Here is a 20,415-nt window from a genome sequence, read left to right on the forward strand (position 1 = left end):
CCCCTTGCCTGGGAACCTCCATATGCCGCAGGAGCGGCCCAAGAAATAGCAAAAAGACAAAAAATAAATAAATAAAATTATAAAAAAAAAAAAAAGTCCCTTTCTTTATAATGAGCTACACTTATAAAAATGGTATTTGTCACACCTTTCTGATTTTCGCTAGGCAATCCAATGGGATCAGTAAAGTCTCTTGACAGATTTTAATTTTTGTGCACTATTTTTTTTTTTGTGCACTATTTCCACAGAATAAAAAAAAACCTTTCAGTCTGAAGTATATAATTACCTGTCTCTTTTGAATAAAAGTGCTGAAATTCCAATTCAGGGTTAGAGTAATGCCATCTAAAAAGATAGCATGTACTTTGTCATCAGAGTATGCAAGAAACCTTCCCACAGTGGGTATGACCGATTCTCTCAAAAGCAAAGGCAGTATATTGCTATCATTTATCCCAGGAACCTAAAACCAGAAAATAAAAATTGCAGGAAAGAGTTATCCACTAATAATGATTGAAATGATTAATGAACACTGAGGCAACTTCAAGATTCTTATTCAGAAGTACAATATTTTAGAATCCTTATGTATGTTTTAACTTTTCCAGGAGTGGATACCCCAAAAGAATCTATTGTGGGGAGATTAAGTTAAAAAAAATCTTTGGAGAGTCACCATTCTGCCAAATTTTACATAGAAAGTAGACAAAGACTAGGAACTACAGAAACATATAGGCTTATAATCAAAGTAGTATAGACAGAAATCAATGTCTGAGAATCACTTCCTCTAAGACAGCATTAAAAAATGTACTTTTACAGTTATGGAAATAGAGTAGAATACTGTAATATGTTTTATAATAACTATGTTTTCACACACTTCAAATCCAATCAGTTCCCCTGCCCTTCCCCCTCCACTAAGAAACAAAAAACAAACTATATACAGTAAAAGCATAACATAAAAACCCAGTTTTGCAGTGTTTTTCTATTAATTGGATTTTCAAAAATAAACCAGTATGGGAGTTCCCGTCGTGCCTCAGTGGTTAATGAATCCGACTAGGAACCATGAGGTTGCGGGTTTGATCCCTGGCCTTGCTCAGTGGGTTAAGGATCCGGTGTTGCCGTGAGCTGTGGTGTAGGTCGCAGACACGGCTCTGATCCCGCGTTGCTGTGGCTCTGGCGTAGGCTGGCAACTACAGCTCCAATTGGACTCCTAGCCTGAGAGCCTCCATATGCCGCAGGAGCGGCCCTAGAAAAGGCAAAAAGACAAAAAAATAAAAATAAAAATAATAATAAAAAAAATTAAAAAAATAAATAAACCAGTATTAATGTTACAAAGAATTTCTTTTTTTTTTTTGTCTTTTGTCTTTCTAGGGCTGCACCCTCGGCATATGGAGGTTCCCAGGCTAGGGGTCTAATCGCAGCTGTAGCTGCTGACCTACGCCACAGCCACAGCAATGCCAGATCTGAGCCGTGTCTGCAACCTACACCACAGCTCATGGCAACGCCGGATCCTTAACCCACTGAGTGAAGCCAGGGATCAAACCAGAAACGTCATGGTTCCTAGTCGGATTCGTTTCTGCTGCGCCACGATGGGAACTCCCAACGAATTTCTCACACTACTTACATGAAAGTAATCTGAACTTATAAGTATGTAACCAAATAATATAGCAATTAAAAAATCTTGCTCTTAAAACAATTCAAGGTACCATTTTCCAGCAGCATATACGATAGTTATGGCTTAAAGAAAGCCTCGTCTTGGCACAATGTTGAAGAATTCTGTGAACGAGAAAAATACTTCTTAAATATTTGCCAGCAATGTCATTTTCCAATTCTAGCAACCCATTCTCAATGCTATACAACATTTTAAGCAAGTAACCCATTTCTACAAAAATGTTTGGACTTCTTTTCTTCCTAAAGCCCTTAGAAAGGAACTACTATTGTTGCTTCTTTTGTGCTAATCTTACATAGTTAAGGTTATTCCTCTAATGTTTGTTTTTCGTTTTTGTTTTTTCATTTTAGGGCCACACCCGCAGCATACGGAGGTCTCCAGACCAGGGGTGGAATCGGAGCTACAGCTGCCAGCCTACACCACAGCCACCGTAATGCCAGATCCAAGCCACACCTGTGATCCACACCACAGCTCATGGCAATGCCGGATCTTAACCCACTGAGAGGCCAGGGATCAAACCCGCAACCTCATGGTTCCTAGTTGGATTCATTTCCACTGTGCCATGATTGTAACATCCATTGCTCTAGTTTTTAGCAATGATGACTCCAAATGGAGAGAATTTTCAGGTGCTTTTTAAAAAGTGACAGATTCACAGCACCTGAAAGGTTTAGCATATTCTAGGAGTGGTGGGGATATGAATCAACTGTCCCTAGAAAATCAAATGACCAGTTCTGCTTCTTCAAATCTGCTTTGGAAGTTGCTTAAACATAAGTTTATAAAAATAAATAATTCATTAATTCACTTTCATTCTTCCAGGTGCCACGAACTGATTAATTAGGAGAATTAAAAAAACATGAGCCGAAGAACCAATCTACAGATCACCTTCTATCTACTCTCAGAAATCTTTATTACTCCAATGATAATAAAGTATGAAAATTTAAATGTATCAGTCAAATCTTCAACTTGATTTCAAGGAGCAATAATGATGCCACACTTACCGAAAGAAAAGGCACTTATTTCCTACCAGCAGTTCCTCACTATATGTGGAAATTTCCCCATATTTAACTTCAAATTTCAAAGCCAAAAGTACTCTCTTTTTTTTAATTTATTTTTTATTGTTATTTCCCCAACACAATTTTTTTCCCCACTGTACAACATGGGGACCCAGTTACACATACATGTATACATACTTTTTTCTCCCATTGTCATGCTCCATTGTAAGTATCTAGACATAGTGCTCAGTGCTACACAGCAGGATCTCATTGTTAATCCATTCCAAAAGCAATAGTTTGCATCTATTAATCCCAAACTCCGAATCCATCCCACTCCCTCCCCTTCCCCCCGGGCAACCACAAGTCTATTCTCCAAGTCCATGATTTTCTTTTCTGTGGAAAGGAAAAATGGGCAAAAGACCTGAATAAACATTTTTCCAAAGATGTACAGATGGCCAACAAGCACATGAAAAAAATGCTCAACATCCTTGATTATTAGAGAAATGCAAATCAAAACTACCATGAGATACCACCTCACACCAGTCAGAATGGCCATGATTAATAAGTCCACAAAAAGCAAGTGCTGGAGGGGCTGTGGAGAAAAGCAACCCTCCTGCACTGCTGGTGGGAATGTAAGCTGGTACAACCACTATGGAGAACAGTATAGAGGTACCTTAGAAATCTATACATACAACTACCATGTGATCCAGCAATCCCACTCTTGGGCATATATCTGGACAAAACTTTCTTTAAAAAAGACACATGCACCCGCATGTTCATTGCAGCTCTATTCACTATAGCGAAGACATGGAAACAACCCAAATATCCACTGATATACGATTGGATTAGGAAGATGTGATATATGTACACAATGGACTACTACTCAGCCATAAAAAAGAACAAAAGAATGCCACTTGCAGCAACATGATGGATAACTAGAGACCCTCATAGTGAGTGAAGTAAGCCAGAAAGAGAAAGACAAATACCATATATCACTCATATCTGGTATCTAATATTCAGCACGAATGAACCTTTCCACACAAAAGTACTCTTTTAATGACATAGTAATGACTTTATTTTATAAATGATGACACCAGAAAAGTCGACAGATTTACAAAGACATATTTCCGCTGAACATACCAGTTCTCCATTTTTACCTAACCTCTAGAAAATGTATCAAGTTTCTCAAACATATAACACCTGATATCATTTGAACATGAAGTACCTACCTGGTTGCCTGTTCCATTAGAGAACACACAGAGAACATTCTTCCTGGTCTATCTGGAGGAAGGTTATTTACTGAATATGTTTTCTCTTGTCTCTGAAAATTAGTTTAAATGAAAAAAAAACTGAATAGTAAGTTTTAAAAATAGTAATAATGACCAAAACTTAAGTATTTACATAGTGACAAGGCAAACAATTATTTTAACTTAATCAAAACCCATAAAAAGTAATTTTTTTTGGCTGCTACTATTCAAAAATTATATTCTAATAGCCTATAACTTACTGTTCAATTTAAAACTTGGCTATATTCAAATTAACAACCTAGTTAACAGGAAACACACTACATAAGCCCCCTTTTCCATTTAGACAAAGAAGAAGACTATATAGGTTTGAACATTTATTTTAATTGAATGAATATATCATTTTGATATAGTCTATTAATGGATAAGCTATTCATATAAGAAAATAATATTTACAGGCTCAGCCTCTTGTATTAGGAAAAAAAACTGTTATTTTGTTATTCCTTCTGAATTTCCTCTTTCTTAGACTCTTTTTTTTTTTTTTTTTTTTGGCTACACCCGCAGTATGTGGAACTTCCTGGGCCAGGTATCTCTGAGCCACTAGTGAACTCCTCTCAGACTCTCTAATGCTAGTGTTTCCCAGGATTTTGTCTTCAGCCTTATCTTCTGATTTTTTCTCAGGTAATCCCATCAGGGCCCAAGACTATGTCCTTAAAAAATATCCTAACAGCAACAACTAACATTTACTGAGCAGATACTATGTGCTAGGTACCACGCTGTTACAAAGATTATCTCATTTACTCCTCAAAATAATTCTGAGAGATAAGAACCATTAAAGCTGGAGTTCCCGTTGTGGCGCAGTGGTTAACAAATCTGACTAGGAACCATGAGGTTGCACGTTCTATCCCTGGCCTTGCTCAGTGGGTTAAAGATCTGGCGTTGCCGTGAGCTATGGTGTAGGTCGCAGACACGGCTCGAATCTGGTGTTGCTGTGGCTGTGGCGTAGGCAGGTGGCTACAGCTCTGATTCGACCCCTAGCCTGGGAACCTCCATATGCCACAGGAGTGGCCCTAGAAAAGGCAAAAAGACAAAAGAAAACAAAAAAAACTATTAAAGCTTATTTTTTAGTTAAGTAAATTGAGGCTTGAGGGCTAAGTAGTAGTAGAGAGCTGAAGTGAACAAGAGAGTGTAATCCATACTTTACCATCAATGAGAGAAGATGGGTTTCAAAGTCAAGACAGATGGATTCAAATCACAGGTGTGCCTCTTACTAACTGTAATAATGGGGGGCTTATACAACCTTTCGTAAGCCTTAGTGCCTACAACCTATGAAATGGGAATACTACTTACCATCTAGATTGTTCCAAGGATTAATGAAATAATACATATATAAAGCACCTGGGACAGAATTTGGTTTATAGTAGGTACTCAAAAACAGTCTCTCCTCTTTTATCCTGGGCTGTAGACTTGAATATCCAAATCTCTATTGGACATCACAAAGGCATCTCAACTTCAACGTGTCAAAAATGAAATTACTATCACTTCAAATCTGCACATACCCCTATGTTCATAGGAGCACTATTTACAATAGCCAAAACATGGATATGAACCTAAATGTCTATCAACAAATGAATGAATAAAGAAGATATGGTGTTAGATAGATATACAGTGGAATATTACTCAGCCATTAAAAAGAATGAAACAATGCCATCTGCAGCAACATGGAGGAACCTAGAGATTATCGGATTATCGTACTAAGCAAAGTAAGTCAGAAACATTTACCACATGATGTCACTTATAAGTGGAATCTAAAATATGTCACAGGAGTTTCTGTTGTGGCTCAGTGGTTAACAAATCTAACTAGGAACCATGAGGTTTCAGGTTCAATCCCTGGCCTTGCTCAATGGGTTAAGGATCTGGTGTTGCTGTGAGCTGTGGTGTAGTTTGCAGACTTGGCTTGGATCCCACGTTTCTGTGGCATAGGCCAACAGCTACAGCTCAGATTAGACCCCCAGCCTGGGAACCTCATATGTCATGGGTGAGGCCCTGGAAAAGACAAAAAAATAATAAAGTTAAGATACAAATCAACATATCTATGAAACAAAAACAGATTCACGGATATAGAGAATGGATTTGGAGGTATGCAGCACAGAAGGGACTGGGAGTTTGGAATTAGCAGGTGCAAACTATTATATATAGGATGGATAAACAACAAGGCCCTATTGTATAGCACAGGAAACTATATTCAATATCCTGTGATAAACCCTAATGGAAAAGAATATGAAAAATAATATATATGTACATCTAAGTCACTCCACTGTACAGTAGAAATTAACACATTATAAATCAACTATGCTTCAATAAAATTTTTAAAAATCTATTTTAAAAGGAAATAAAAATGGAAAACCCTTATTCAAAAAAAAAAAAAAAAAAAAAACACCCCACAAGATTTAAGTCCCTCCCAACTCCTCCTCCCTCACAAAATCCAGACTCCTCCCCAAAAGCAACCACTGCAATTCAGTTATCTGTCTAGATCTTTCTCTGTGCATTTACGCATGTATTATATACACTAATATAATTGGGTTTGGGGTTTGTTTTTTGTTCTTAACACAAAAGATATCATTGTACATGTTAAGTACCTTTCTTTTTTCACTCATCAGTGTCTTGGAGATCTTCCAACATCTGTGCATCTACATCTTCCTCATTCTTTTAAACTGCTACACAGCATTCCCATAACCTGATCACCACAACTTATTTCACCATTTTTCTATTGATGAACATTTAGATTGCTTCTAGTTTTTTGCTGCTACAAACAAGACCACAATCCACAGTGGTGGCCATGCTTCTTCATATACATGTGCCAACATTTTTCTGAGATAGATAACCTTAGAAGCAGAGTTTCTGGCCAATTTTACTTGATATTATCAAACTGTCCTTTGTGAAGGCTCAATTTACATTCCAATCAATACTATGAAAGCACCCCTTTCCCCACACCCTTGCTGGCAGCAGATATTACCAACCTTTACAACTTTTTGACATTTTATGAGTGAAAAATGTCCTGACATTGTAATTTTAATCTGCATTTTCTTGATACATGTTTTCCAATATTATAGGTTACATGGCTTAACCATTCTTATCCTTTACTCATTTTTCTACCAGGTTTTTTTTTTTTTTCTTTTGGTCTTTTTATTACTACTTTATAGTGTAGAATTTTCTTGTCCAGGCCTTTGTTTTTTGAAGCTCATCAAACTCTATGCCTCTGGTTTTTTGTATTATACTTAAGAAGGCCTTCCCTACTCCAAGATCATAAACACTGTCCTTCTGTTTTCTTTTAACAATTACATGGTTTGGTTTCTGACATTTAGCCCTTTAATCCACCTGGAAATTATTTTGGAGTATGGGTTAAAGTAAAGAGCCAAAAACTTTACTCCAAAAATAAAGCTAATTGTTTCTAGATCTTTTCACTCAAGTAGAGAGAGGATAGTGAATTTGTTGCACACAGGGTCTAAGTGTGTGAAGCTCAAAAGAGTCCACCACAAAGGTACTACTTGGCTATAAGTTCTGTTTTATCGCCAAAGTGTGATATATTCGCTTCAGTATAAAAATTATCACTCCCTCCTTGTGACAACTTTGAGTAAAACGGATGCTCTGAGATGTCCGGTGTTTATCTTGGAGTTTTTGAACTTTCAATACACAGAAGCCATTAGAAGATACAAATCATACCCACTCTATTTACCTGTTTACTTATCTCTTTCATTACACACACATGTGCACACAAACACACTCTATTGGTCACACTTTTATTTGCCTGTTTGCCTGACTCCTGGACTGTGAACCCTTAAAGGCAGGAACTTTTCATCTTTACCCAGTGCCTAACAGTGCTTGCCTACGAATGCTCAATTAATATTTATTCAATAAATGAATACTTTCCTACAAATAAACTCTAGCAGGAAATCTGCTCTAATATATACTAAAATATTTATGAAATGAAATGATACTTGGGATTTATTTAAAAATAAACAGGGAGTGGAGGGGGCAGTAGAAGTACATGGAACAAGGTATAGATGGAACAAGTGTTGTAACAGGTACATCAAGGTCTGTTACACTTATCTTGCTACTTTTTGCATGTTTGAAATTTTTCCTAGTTAAAAAATCTGCTCTATTTTTAAGTCTGCTCCCTAGCAACCCTGATAATCTTATCACTTATTCTGTAATAGAAAAAGAAACATATTATGTTCCATTCAGCAAAGTAAAGCTGTGTGATACGATGGTAATCCCTATGAGAGGGTGGATTTCAAGTGTCAGACTGGGAACAAGCAAATTTAGACTATAAACAAAATTACTACATGATTATATTTTGGCCTGATATATTAAATACATCGTGTCATATTTCACTTTTTTTGGTTGTACCTACCCTATGTGAGAGTTCCCCAGTCAGAGACTGAATTCATAGACTGCAGTGACAATGCTGGATCCTTAACCAACTGCCCCACAACGGAACTCCAAGAAATATTTTAAATATGCAAACATTTGTATGTGGGGGGAAAAAATAATGTGCTTTTTAATGTGCAAGTATTAATTCAAAGAAGTATACTGATTCAAAATAATATTGCAAGTTTCAGTTTTTCCTATTGATAAATTCTCTGACAGAAGAAGTTTAACTTCTGATTTAAACACAAACTGCTTAGACAAATGAATGACAGAATATTGGATAAGAATGCAGTTAAAGTGGTTATTAATTACCATGCCAATGCTGGCAGTAAGATTCTATTAATTCTCCAGACTAAGGAGTATCAAGAAATGTTATAAAATATCAAATGTCCCATATAGGTATTCAGAATTATTTAGTAACTGCTATATATCAAAAATCTTCTTAGGCTGAGACCTCATCAACTCACCTCTTCTGATCCTTCTTGAATAGAATAATATGTAAAATAGTTCCCTAAATAAGCTCCTTCTGATTTGAAAACAGATCCATCTCCCGGATAAATCTCTATTGAGTTCATATTTTTATGGTTAAGTCTAAAGGAAAGAAATAATCATTAAAATTTTCTTTTCTGAGATTAAAATACACATGAAGGCAATCACTTTTTTTTTTAAAAAGCACAGCAGTATGAGGTTTCGCCTATCTAGAAATCTAGAAAAATGGATAATCTTATACTATGCACATAAGACAGCTCAATTTTTTTTTTTTTTTTTTTTTTTGCAAAACATAAACAGAACACACAGAATTGGTTAATGTACCTATTTCAGGAGTTCTGGTGGTGGCACGGCAAAAATGAATCCGACTAGGAACCATGAGGTTTCAGCTTCGATCCCTGGCCTTGCTCAGTGGGTTAAGGATCCGGCATTGCCGTGAGCTGTGGTGTAGCTCGCAGAGGTAGCTCGGATCCAGCTTTGCTGTGCCTTTGGCATAGGCCGGTGGCTACAGCTCAGATTGGACCCCTAGCCTGGGAACCTCCACATGCCATGAGTACAGCCCTAAAAAGACCAAAAAAAAAAAAAAAAAAAAAAAAAGTATATGCGTGTGTATGCGTGTGTGTGTGTGTGTGTGTGTATTTCAACTAAGCTCAACTTTTAGAAGTCAAGCTTCTTGTCTTATCATCCTGGAATCCTCTCTGCCAAGTCACGGTGGCTGGCACAGAGTAGTCACCAAAGCAATATACCCACTGCAAAGGAGTTAAATATGACATCTCCAGTACCTAAGAATAAGATTATTCTGTAATAATGAAACTAGCAGAAGCAGTATCTGATAGATGAGATTAGCCATGTGTAAAAGGAGCCACCACTAAGATGGTGACTGACTATATCTGGAGCGGCCAGTCACAAACAAGGTGGTGGGCATATGATGTATAAAAACTTAAAGTAAGTCAATTTTATTGAAACATATACGAAGAATATACTGTCAGAAGAGGTTGGGTTTTCATGCAAGAAAAGGAGACCTCAAAGAACAAAAATCTCACAAATTTCTTCTAGCATTATTCACAGAAGTGAAACTCTGAATCTAGCCTACACTAGTATTCTAATTACTACAGAGGTATGCTTTGTGGTGGGGTAGGAATAATTCAATGGAATAGTTCAGACTCAGAGGAGACAGTCAATGAGTACTTGCTGCATGAGTGACAGCTGAAATCTCTCCAAGGCTAGCTAACTTCTTCTCTAACTCCACACTCAACAAGCAACCTTCTGATGACTAATTCAGATGATTAGATCCCCTGTTGCTTGGAAGGAGTATCCTAAAAACTGGCAAAATATTTCATTCACAAGCAAAACTAACCCCCTGCTGTGTCTGGAGTTGTGGCAAAAATCTTGTGAATGTGGTTGATGTGAATTAGTCACAAGACCCCTCCATGCACTAATAAAAATCCCCTCCATACACTAATAAAAATAAGTTTTGAGACCTGTAAAACTCAGCACCAAACAGAATAGTGGCCCCAGCAAAACTGTGTCCTCTTGGGAGGAGTCCATCCACAAGGCTACTCCTGTACCTCTGTGACATTGCTACATAGTTCCAAACGCAACATAAGTGACTTACCTATAGATAGTACCTTTGTACCAAACCACTTTTACTAATTCAGGATAGGAATATTCTTCACCAAACTGTCTCTGTGAAAGTGAATCACAAAAATTCCACCTGTGAAGGACAAAATACAAGCTATTGATTCTGGCTGCCCAACATGAGTACCTTTAGAAGTTAACAAAATAGTTCTATTGTAGTAAGATTCATTTCTTGCTTAACTCATTAGATCAAAGAAAAGTAAAAATTAATGTGAAAATGCATTAATAAAATTTAAAACCAGCTGACTCTTGAACAACATGGAGGTTGGGGGCACTGACCCTAGTGCGGTAGAAAACTGAGTATAGTTATCTCTGCCTCGGAGTTCCCGTCACAGCGTGTCGGAAACGAATCCAACTAAGAACTGTGAGGCTTTGGTTTCGGTCCCTGGCCTCACTCGGTGGGTTAAGGATCTGGCGTTGCAATGAGCTGTGTGGTGTTGGTTGCACACAAGGCTCAGATCTGGAGTTGCTGTGGTTGTGGTATAGGCCAGCAGCTACAGCTACAGTTCGACCCCTAGCCTGGGAACCTCCATATATGCTGAGGGTGCAGCCCTTTAAAAAAAAAAAAAAAAAGAAGAAAGTTATCTCTGGCTCGAAAGCAAAGGAGCTGATCAATGACTCACCCCAAAGCAGGAAGCTGAAAGTCTGGACAGGACTCAAACCCTGCTTCTGCTGACTCCACAAATTGTGATCTCTAGTAGAACACAAATTTTCCCCCACACTTAAAAGATCTGAAAAATGAGAATAAAGGTACTAAATTTATTGAAAAAAAAATCCACGTATAAGTGGACCCATATAGTTAAAATCCGTGTTGTCCAAGAGTCAACTATAACCTTATTTTTCCATGACTTGTCCTAGTATATTTCATAATCTCATTATTGAATCTCAGCATAAATATATACATTAAGTTTTGCTGACATTTAAAATTTAGGATTCAAACAATAAATATTTACTGAAATATCGATGGAGGGCCAGGCACTGTGCTATAACACACTGTGGATACAACAACCCCGAAAGACAGACAGGGTCCCTGCCCTCAATGGAGATTCCTATTCAGCAGGGACATTAAATAGTTGGTATTGAACATAAAGAAAGGAGAGTTACTAGATGCTGTGGGACTGAATAGAACCTAATCTTAATCTAGGATCTTGAGGAAAACCACCCTAATGAAGAAAGGCTTGTGCTAAGACTTGGAAATGGGCATAGATGAGCAAGCTGATAAAGGGGAATGCTCCTGGCACAGGACAGAGCAAGTGCAGTGGTAAAAGAAAGTTTGGGCAAGCATTCTAGGGAGTACAAGAGGTCCAGTTTAGCAAGAGTGGAGTAAACAAGGGCAAGAGTGGTGAGGATTACAGATCCAGGAAGGGACCAGTAAGGACAGCCTGTTAAGCTATGCTTACATAAAATGGATTTCAATCAAGGTCAGTTGTAAGTTATCAAAAAACTGTTAATTTAAAAGCATATAACTCTTTTGATGTGTACTTTAATATTGAATTCCCAATTCTAACTAGATAATTACAACGAGCCTGAAAATCATTCCCATATTTTGGGAGGGTTTTTTCAGCCCCACGACATGTTAAAATTCTGGGGCCAAGGATTAGACCCGAGCCGTAGCAGTGACAACACCGGATCCTTAACCCACTGAGCCACAAGGATTTTTGTTTTTGGGGTTTTTTTGTTTGTTTCTGCCTTTGTAGGGCCCAAACTGCAGCATATGGAAGTTCCCAGGCTAGGGGTAGAACTGGAGCTGCAGTTGCTGGCCTTTACCACAGCCACAGCAATACCAGATCCGAGCTGCGTCCGTGACCTACACCACAGCTCACGGCAACACCTGATGCTTAATTCACTGGGTGGGGGCCAAGGATCAAATCCTCATCCTCATGGATACTAGTCAGGTTCGATACTGCTGGGCTACAATGGGAACTCCTATTTTGTTTTAAATCTATACTCAGAAGACTACCTGGGATCATATCCCAATTCTACAAGCACTACTGGTGAGACTTTGCTTGGGTTATTTAACATTTTGTGCCTCAAGTTCCTCTACAAAATGAGGATGATAATAGCACCTACCTCAAGGGGGATTACTATGAGGATGAAATAGGTAAAGTATAACTCTTCATGGCACAGAGTAAGTGCTTTGTGTTAACAATTATTATTGCTACACTACTTACACAAAGTTCATGTTATAAATTTATAACCACTAGGTGATTCATCTCTTAGTGGGGATAAAAGGTTTGTACCCAGCCACCCAGAAGCCTCTCTATGTCTATCCCTTTCGAAAATGGACACATTTACAGTCAGTTAACCAAAGACAAGGCTATGAATGAAAGAAAGAACCCCTGATCACAAACTTGTCTGGTCCACTGAGTGGCAGCTGATGCCTCCCAGGGCTTGCTCCCACAGAACCAGCACTCACCATACTTTAACCTTTTCAGTAACAGTGACCCTTATTAGACTCTGAGCTCCTAGAAACCAGGGACTCTGCCTTAGTCACCCCTGTGTTTAATAAAGCATCTAGTGCAGTTAGCCTTTCATCAACATTCAATGCCCGGGGGTTAAGTAAGAAATATAAGCAACACATTAGCTAGGGAAATTATTTTTTTTCCATTATAAGCAAAGTTTTAGATCAACTGAACTTCACCCTGGCCTCCTGTCCAGAGGCTTCTGGGTGGCTGGGTACAAACCTTTTATCCCCACTAAGAAATGAATCACCTAACGGTTATAGGAATGGTTATCAGATGATTCCGAAAGAAAAGTGATCCTTAGGCATGGACTGGTTCTGACAAAAGCTTTAGGACAAATAAATCATTCTTCCATTACCTGTGCAGGTGTGGGACAGGGCAGCTCAGTAACAGGGCCTGGGAAGAACAGAAACTTCTCTTCCTCCTTCCTTGGAAATCTCAGAAGTTAAAATTCTCTCCTGGGTGACATGTGCATCAATTCCAGACATACTGCTGATTTTATTCTGAAAACAAAGTGCTAAAAACAAAGGGTATTTCCATTCCTCTGGACAAGAGTCCACAGAGCAGCACTGCTTTACCCATGTGTAGATGGGTGTGTGTTTTGTAACAGGTGAAGCCAGCTCCTCCCTCCCTTCAGTTCCATTTATACAACTCTTCTTCTCTAAAGGATCTCTGGATTTCATGATCTCATAATAAAGTTCATTTTCTTTATTCTTCAGTCTCTGTCCTGATAAACTTCCATATGTATAGATTTTGCCAGCTTTTTCAACTAGTTTGTCCTTTCGGGCTTGATTATTTTTTTCTGACAGTATTACAAGTGAGTCTGGCTTCTGGCTTACTTTACACAAAAAATGTACTGTAAATTCATGCTGAGATTTGGGCAGGCAAAGGTATGCGTGACCATCTAAGGATGATACTTTCACAGTGCCACTCTGCATACATATCATGCTGTCATCAGTATCAAGACCCGGCCATCTCACTTCTGTGATGTCAATGAAGATACGCTGAGTTGAAGGAAGAAAAAGGGATGATATTTTGTTAACAGTCTCATTTTCTCAAACGTTTGATACCTACATAATATGTAAGAAAGCTCTTAAAAAGTTTTGTTTTACTACTTTGGAAGAATGAAAAAAGTCAGCTTATGTATGGCTTTCCAGAGAATACTTGATATTGTTAGGATTATCTCTCTTAGAAAAGTAGACATGAAACACACATTGGGGAGTTCCCATCATGGTGCAGCAGAAATGAATCTGACTAGGAACCATAAGGTTGTGGGTTCAATCCCTGGCCTCGATCAGTGGGTTGAGTATCCTGTGTGAGCTGTGGTGTTGGTCGAAGACACCGCTCAGATCTGGCATTTCTGTGGCTATGGTGTAGGTTGGCAGCTGTGGCTTCAATTGGACCCCTAGCCTGGGAACCTTCATATGCTGCAGGTACAACCCTAAAAAGACCAAAATAAAATAAAATAAAAAATAAAACAAACATTGGAGTTGCCATTATGGCTCAGTGGTAATGAACCCAACTAGCATCTGTGAGGACGTGGGTTCTATTCTTGGCCTCACTCAGTGAGTTAAGGATCTGGTCAAGAGCTGTGGTTGTAGGCTGCAGATGCAGCTCGGATCTGGTGCTGCTGTGGCTGTGATGTAGGCTGGCAGCTGTAGCTCCAGTTCAACCCCTAGCCTGGGAACTTCCATATGCCATGGGTGCAGCCCTAAACACACACACACACACCCACACCCACACCCACACACACACACACACACTCTCACTCTGACAAAAAAGGAAAGAGGAAAAAGAAAATCATCTGATTATATTTAACAGTAAACAATTTTAATTTAAAGCACACAATGAATCAGAGATAAAGAGATATGCATCACCTCCTAAAAAAGTCTATTCTGAAAAAGAATAAAAATGAGCGAAGACCAGCATGCCTGTATGAAAAGCAATTCTAACTTTTTTTTTTTTGGTCTTTTTTTGCCTTGTCTAGGGCCGCTCCTGCAGCTTATGGAGGTTCCTAGGCTAGGTGTCTAATCAGAGCTGCAGCCCTGGTCTATGCTGGAGCCACAGCAACGTGGTTTCCGAGCCATGTCTGCGACCCACCCCACAGCTCACAGCAATGCCAGATCCTTAACCCACTGAGCAAGGCCAGGGATAGAACGTGCAACCTCATGGTTCCTAGTCAGATTCGTTAACCACTGCGCCATGATGGGAACTCCGAGCAATTCTAATTTAAATGGTATGGAACTAGGATAAAAATCATCGACTGAACAATTCAGGGAATGCAGAACCAGGCTCAACCATATCTTAAAATGTTATGTATGATAACATAAGCTTTCAAAACAAGTGGAGAAAAGGAGAATTACTGGTTTACTAAATGGTACTCAAATTATTAAACAGCATTTGGGAATTGCTACCTCAAAGGATTATCACATGGACTAAATACAGTACTCGTCCTGCACGGTACCAGGTACACCACATGCTACAATAAATTCTAGGTGGCTTAAAAGGTGACATTTTAAAAAACTGAGCTAAGAGTTCCCGTCGTGGCTCAGTGGGTAATGAATCCGACTAGGAACCATGAGGTTGAGGGTTCGATCCCTGGCCTTGCTCAGTGGGTTAAGGATCTGGCGTTGCCGTGAGCTGTGGTGTGGGTTGCAGACGCGGCTCGGATCCCGTGTTGCTGTGGCTCTGGCGTAGGCTGGTGGCTACAGCTCCGACTTGACTCCTAGCCTGGAAACCTCCATAAGCTGCGGGAGCGGCCCAAGAAATGGCAAAAAGACAAAAATTAAATAAATAAAATAATTGAGCTATTCAAAGGTAAACTGGTCCGGATCAATAGCAAACAGATTTGTATAGAACAGTAACAGTGCCAGTTGCATCTTTTCATATAAGATAGAAATAGTGTCACATAACAATCTTTTAATCAGTTAAGCTTGCCAAATTACACATTTCAACTTCCATTTATGTAAAACTTTAAATGTACAAAAATATTATCAAGAAAGCCTCATAAATGTACAGTGCTATCTACATGTACAGATGTGAGTGTGCTAAAATTAAGAGCAGTCTTCACTGATGGCAAAGCTGGTTTATAAGGATCATCAGTTAAGATAATTCTCATTCCTACAATTAGACTAATGATCCTACTGCAGCCTCAGCAGCAAGCCATGCAGTTTCAGTGACTAGTTACTCAAAAGATACAGTGGAAAAATGGCCCTGCACACTAAGTTACAGCTTACAATTTTTCCTGACTCCTATGCCATGAGACAATATAACAGAAAATTACTCAGTAGGCAACAAGTATCATGACTATAGCAGAAAAGTGGTTAAAAGAGTCTTCAGAGTCAGATAGACTCGGTTTAAATCCTGACTTTGCCACTTAGAAAATATCCATAGACATGAGACACCAACATCAAATACTTTCACTGACATGTGGAATCTGAAAAAAGGACAGACTGAACTTCTTTGCAGAACAGATGCTAACTCACAGACACTGAAAAACTTATGGTCTCCAGAGGAGACAGTTTGGGGACTGGGGGGATGTGCTTGGGCTGTGGGATGGAAATCCTGTGAAATCAGATTGTTATGATCATTATACAACTACAAATGTGATAAATTCATTTGAGTAATAAAAAGAAAAAAAAAAGAAAATATCCATAGACAAATTAGGCCAGCTCTCTGAGATTACTTCCCTCACCTGTAAAAAGGGGCTGATAGCCACTGAACCTGCTCTGATAAGCAGGTACCTGTGTCATAATGGTGTTATTAATTATTTTTAATACCATTCCTAGTTCTTGGCACATAGTAAACCTCAAGAAATCATGGTTATTATTATTCCTAAAAGTTCAAAATAGAATCTAAGCAAAAGAATAAAATGTGTATACCCCTGAGTCTCTACTACACATTAATAACTAACCTAAGCTACTGATAATGGTCACATAATTTCTTAATTTTGACACCACTGAGAAAGAAAAAGGCAGGGAATAAACAATATAACTTCTGTGTCTCAATGTACAAAATCTCAAAACACTCTAGTGTGTTGAAAAATACAGGCCTATGAGTTCTGCAGTAACATATTTATTCCCAAGTGTCATGAAGAAAAAACCTAAACAGTAAAGTACCTGTTTGTAATTACCTATCTTCAAATATTTTTTTTAAATGAGGTTTAAAAATAAAATCACCTTTTTTCTTTCAGAAGGTATGATGTTTGCAGATAAAAAAGGGCAAGTAGCAAAAGAATTTCTAAAATCTAGGGCTCGCTGTAGCTGCTCCTACAAAAAGAAACACAAAATAATCTTTTTAAGATTAAAATTAAATCTTTAAGATTGAAGATTAAAATCTTTAATTTTTTAAAATGATTTGAAAATCAATTTAGAATGACATTAATACTAATTACTTTCCATATTCTGACCATCTCAACAATATTTTAGTATTAAGAGCGCTCTTTGTGTCATCTTTACTTACTCGGTAAGTGCTGATTACAAAGTGTGTCCTTTGGCGAATTCTTTCTGGTTGTTCTAAAGGATGTGCTGAAATAGGTGGTGCCTTTTCAAATAAAAATTCAGAACCACAGGGTGAAAGCTGCAATCTGGAACCATCAACGTATTGTACTTGCACTGAATCATCTTCGTAAAGTACCATTTGTACTTCAGCTGCCATTACTGTGACTATGGATAAAATGTCCTTCCTAGGCAAAGACTGAAGGAAATAGGAAATACAGAAGCACAAATGGTTCACTTATTGTACAAAAGTTCTATTAAAATAAATGGATTTTAATAAATGCATTTTCTAAGAACATAAAGCAAAACACATCGCCATTGCATTTATTTTTGTTGGATGAAAAGTGATTATCTTACTATACATGCTTATGTGATCTGAAATCAACATCCTTAACAGAATGTCTTGATTAACCCCAAGGGCTTCACTCCTGTATGGGTAGATAACTTAGAGGGAAGAGATAGCCCACCGAATTTTAACAGCCTTTATAATTTTATTAGCTTTACATCTGAAGTTCAACTTCTGAAAACTACATGCTCAATATCTCTTTTCAAATAACAAGCAAATTCCACCTCTGTAATAAGAATACTGTAAATCATTTGTAATACATGCAAAAGGCAGGCCAAAAGTAACTATTAGGCCTAAGGGAAAAGAACACCTGGATTCTTGCCCCTGGCCTGGCATTAAGAAAGTAGATTAACCACCTTGTGTCTTACATTCACCCTTATTTCACCGAATTCAATTTCCTCTTTACCTCTAAAATGTCTCTGTGTCTTCTTTTTTCCTTTTTACTGCTGTACCTGTGGCATATGGAAGTTCCTGGGTTAGGGACTGAATCAGAGCTGCAGCTGTGGGTCTATACCACAGTCATGGCAACGGCAACACTGGATCTGAGCTCCATCTGCAACCTACACCACAGCTTACAGCAAAGCTGGATCCTTAATCCACTGAGCAAGGCCAGGGACTGAACTCGCATACTCACAGACAGTATGTCAGGATGGTTAATTGTTTATTTCTTGGGGAGTTCCTGTTGTGGCTCAGCAGGAACAAATCTAACAGTCATGAGGATGTGGGTTCCATCCCTGGCTTCACTCAGTGGGTTAAAGATCGGGCATTGCCATGAGCTGTGGTGTAGGCTGTAGTAGCTGTGGCTCGGATCTGCCATTGCCGTGGCTGCAGTGTAAGCTGGAGGATGCAGCTCCGATTTGACCCCTAGCCTAGGAACCTCCACATGCCACAGGTGTGGCTCTAAAAAGACCAAAAAAAAAAAAAAAAAAAAAATTCATCGTTTATTTCCTTATTTGTAAAATGGGGTAGTAATAGGATTGCTATGAGGATTCAATGAGACAACACATGACAACGCCAATAGTGTGAATGTTGCCTTGGAGGAGCTCAATAAATTTTATGATTCCTTTCTAAAGCGAACTCCATCCCCTTCTAGGACATCGTGTCCTTCTGTTACTCAAGTGATCAAGTTTCACCTGACAAAAAAAAAATTATCTTTCCATAGATACCACTTTCCCCAGTTTATCCCTTTTTTTTTCTTTTTTTTTTTTGCCTGTGCCTGCACCACAACTGTAACCAGAGTCACAGCAGTGACAATGCTAGATCCTCAAACTGCTGAACCACAAGGGAATTCCCCCCTATTTCCTACTAATAAACTTCTCAAGTATAGTATCCATTCAGTGTCCACTTTCTCTCCCATCAATCTTCAGTCCATTGCAATCCAGCTTTCTCCTCCACCTCTCTCTTCTGACATGGTTTCGCAAGGGCCACCAGTGACTATCCTACTTAACTGGTCAATCTGTGACAGTGTTGTGTATCTTCCCCTGCACCAAACTCTCTTCCTCTGCCTTTTGTTCAAAAAAGGGGAGAGGGGCTGACAAGATCCCTTCCCCCCACATGTCCTCTATATTACTATTTTTAGTTTAATCATTCCTCTTTTTTTTTTTTTTTTTTTTTTTTGTCTTTTTAGGGCCACACCAAAGCATATGGAGGTTCCCAGGCTAGGGATCAAATTGGAGCTGTAGCTGCCAGCCTATGGAACTGCTACAGCAACTCGGAATCCAAGCTGTGTCTGTGACCTACACCACAGCTCACGGCAACACCGGATCCTTAAGCCACTGAGAGAGGCCAAGGATCGAATCCGCATCCTCATGGATACTAGTCAGATTTGTTTCCGCTGAGCTACCACAGGAACTCCTAATCATTCCTCTTCTTCACCATCCTCTTAAATCAAGGATTCATCAACACCTAACCTTAATTAGTCCCCATTTCATCTCTTCTTACTATATACACTTGTGCTTCTATGCCCACCCCTGCTTCTTAAAAAAAAAAAAAAAAAACTATCCATTTCAATATAATTCGTTACATATAACTTATAATCTTTTGTTGAATGGTCAGGATATTAATATTAAACCACATGATCCCTCCCCAGGAAATTCATACAACTTTAATCATTTTTTCCCCCTAGAGCACTCCCAAATGTATCTGACCGCTCTCCAGAGCTTCTAGGTGCCTGCAGTACCTCTCTTCATGTCTCTGTTCCACAGATAAATCAAATTCACCATGACTAAAATGGAACTTAATCACTCCCACCAAAAGCAGACTTCTGTAATATCCCCTAATTACATTCACTTTTACCTCTTTCCAGGCCGGTCTACAAACAGTAGCTAGAGGGGTATTTTAAAATAAAAATGAAATCTAACTCTCCCTGACTTACCACCCAATGTTCACACTTAGAAAAAAATCCAAATTCATAACCATAGCCTATAAAAGCCATACAATCTGCCCCATCTATCTCTCCAATGTTATCTCCTCTTGTTCAAGACACTTTAGCTACGTTGGCCTTTTTAATGTTTTTTAAGTAAGCTGCATCATATCGCAGAACCTTTGCACTATTTTTTCTGCCTAGCAGTCTTCCCCTGGCTCATCACACTGCCGATTCTTTGGCACCATTAATATTATTACTTCAGAAATATCTATATCTTTCTCAAAGGCCTATCTTAACC

General features: G+C 38.6%; 1 protein-coding gene across 1 annotated transcript in view; it reads right to left on the reverse strand.

Moving 5' to 3' along the window:
* C16H5orf34 (chromosome 16 C5orf34 homolog) overlaps positions 1 to 20,415 on the reverse strand; it is a 33,910-nt gene that overhangs the window by 12,055 nt on the left and 1,440 nt on the right. The window contains 9 exon segments of the mRNA XM_021077011.1: positions 284 to 454; positions 1,692 to 1,761; positions 3,876 to 3,967; positions 8,789 to 8,912; positions 10,426 to 10,524; positions 13,269 to 13,305; positions 13,308 to 13,914; positions 17,089 to 17,178; positions 17,372 to 17,605. Coding sequence (XP_020932670.1) covers positions 284 to 454; positions 1,692 to 1,761; positions 3,876 to 3,967; positions 8,789 to 8,912; positions 10,426 to 10,524; positions 13,269 to 13,305; positions 13,308 to 13,914; positions 17,089 to 17,178; positions 17,372 to 17,566 — 1,485 coding nt within the window. The 5' untranslated portion in view covers positions 17,567 to 17,605.

Source organism: Sus scrofa, chromosome 16 (genome assembly GCF_000003025.6).
Source record: "Sus scrofa isolate TJ Tabasco breed Duroc chromosome 16, Sscrofa11.1, whole genome shotgun sequence".
Taxonomy (NCBI): domain Eukaryota; kingdom Metazoa; phylum Chordata; class Mammalia; order Artiodactyla; family Suidae; genus Sus; species Sus scrofa.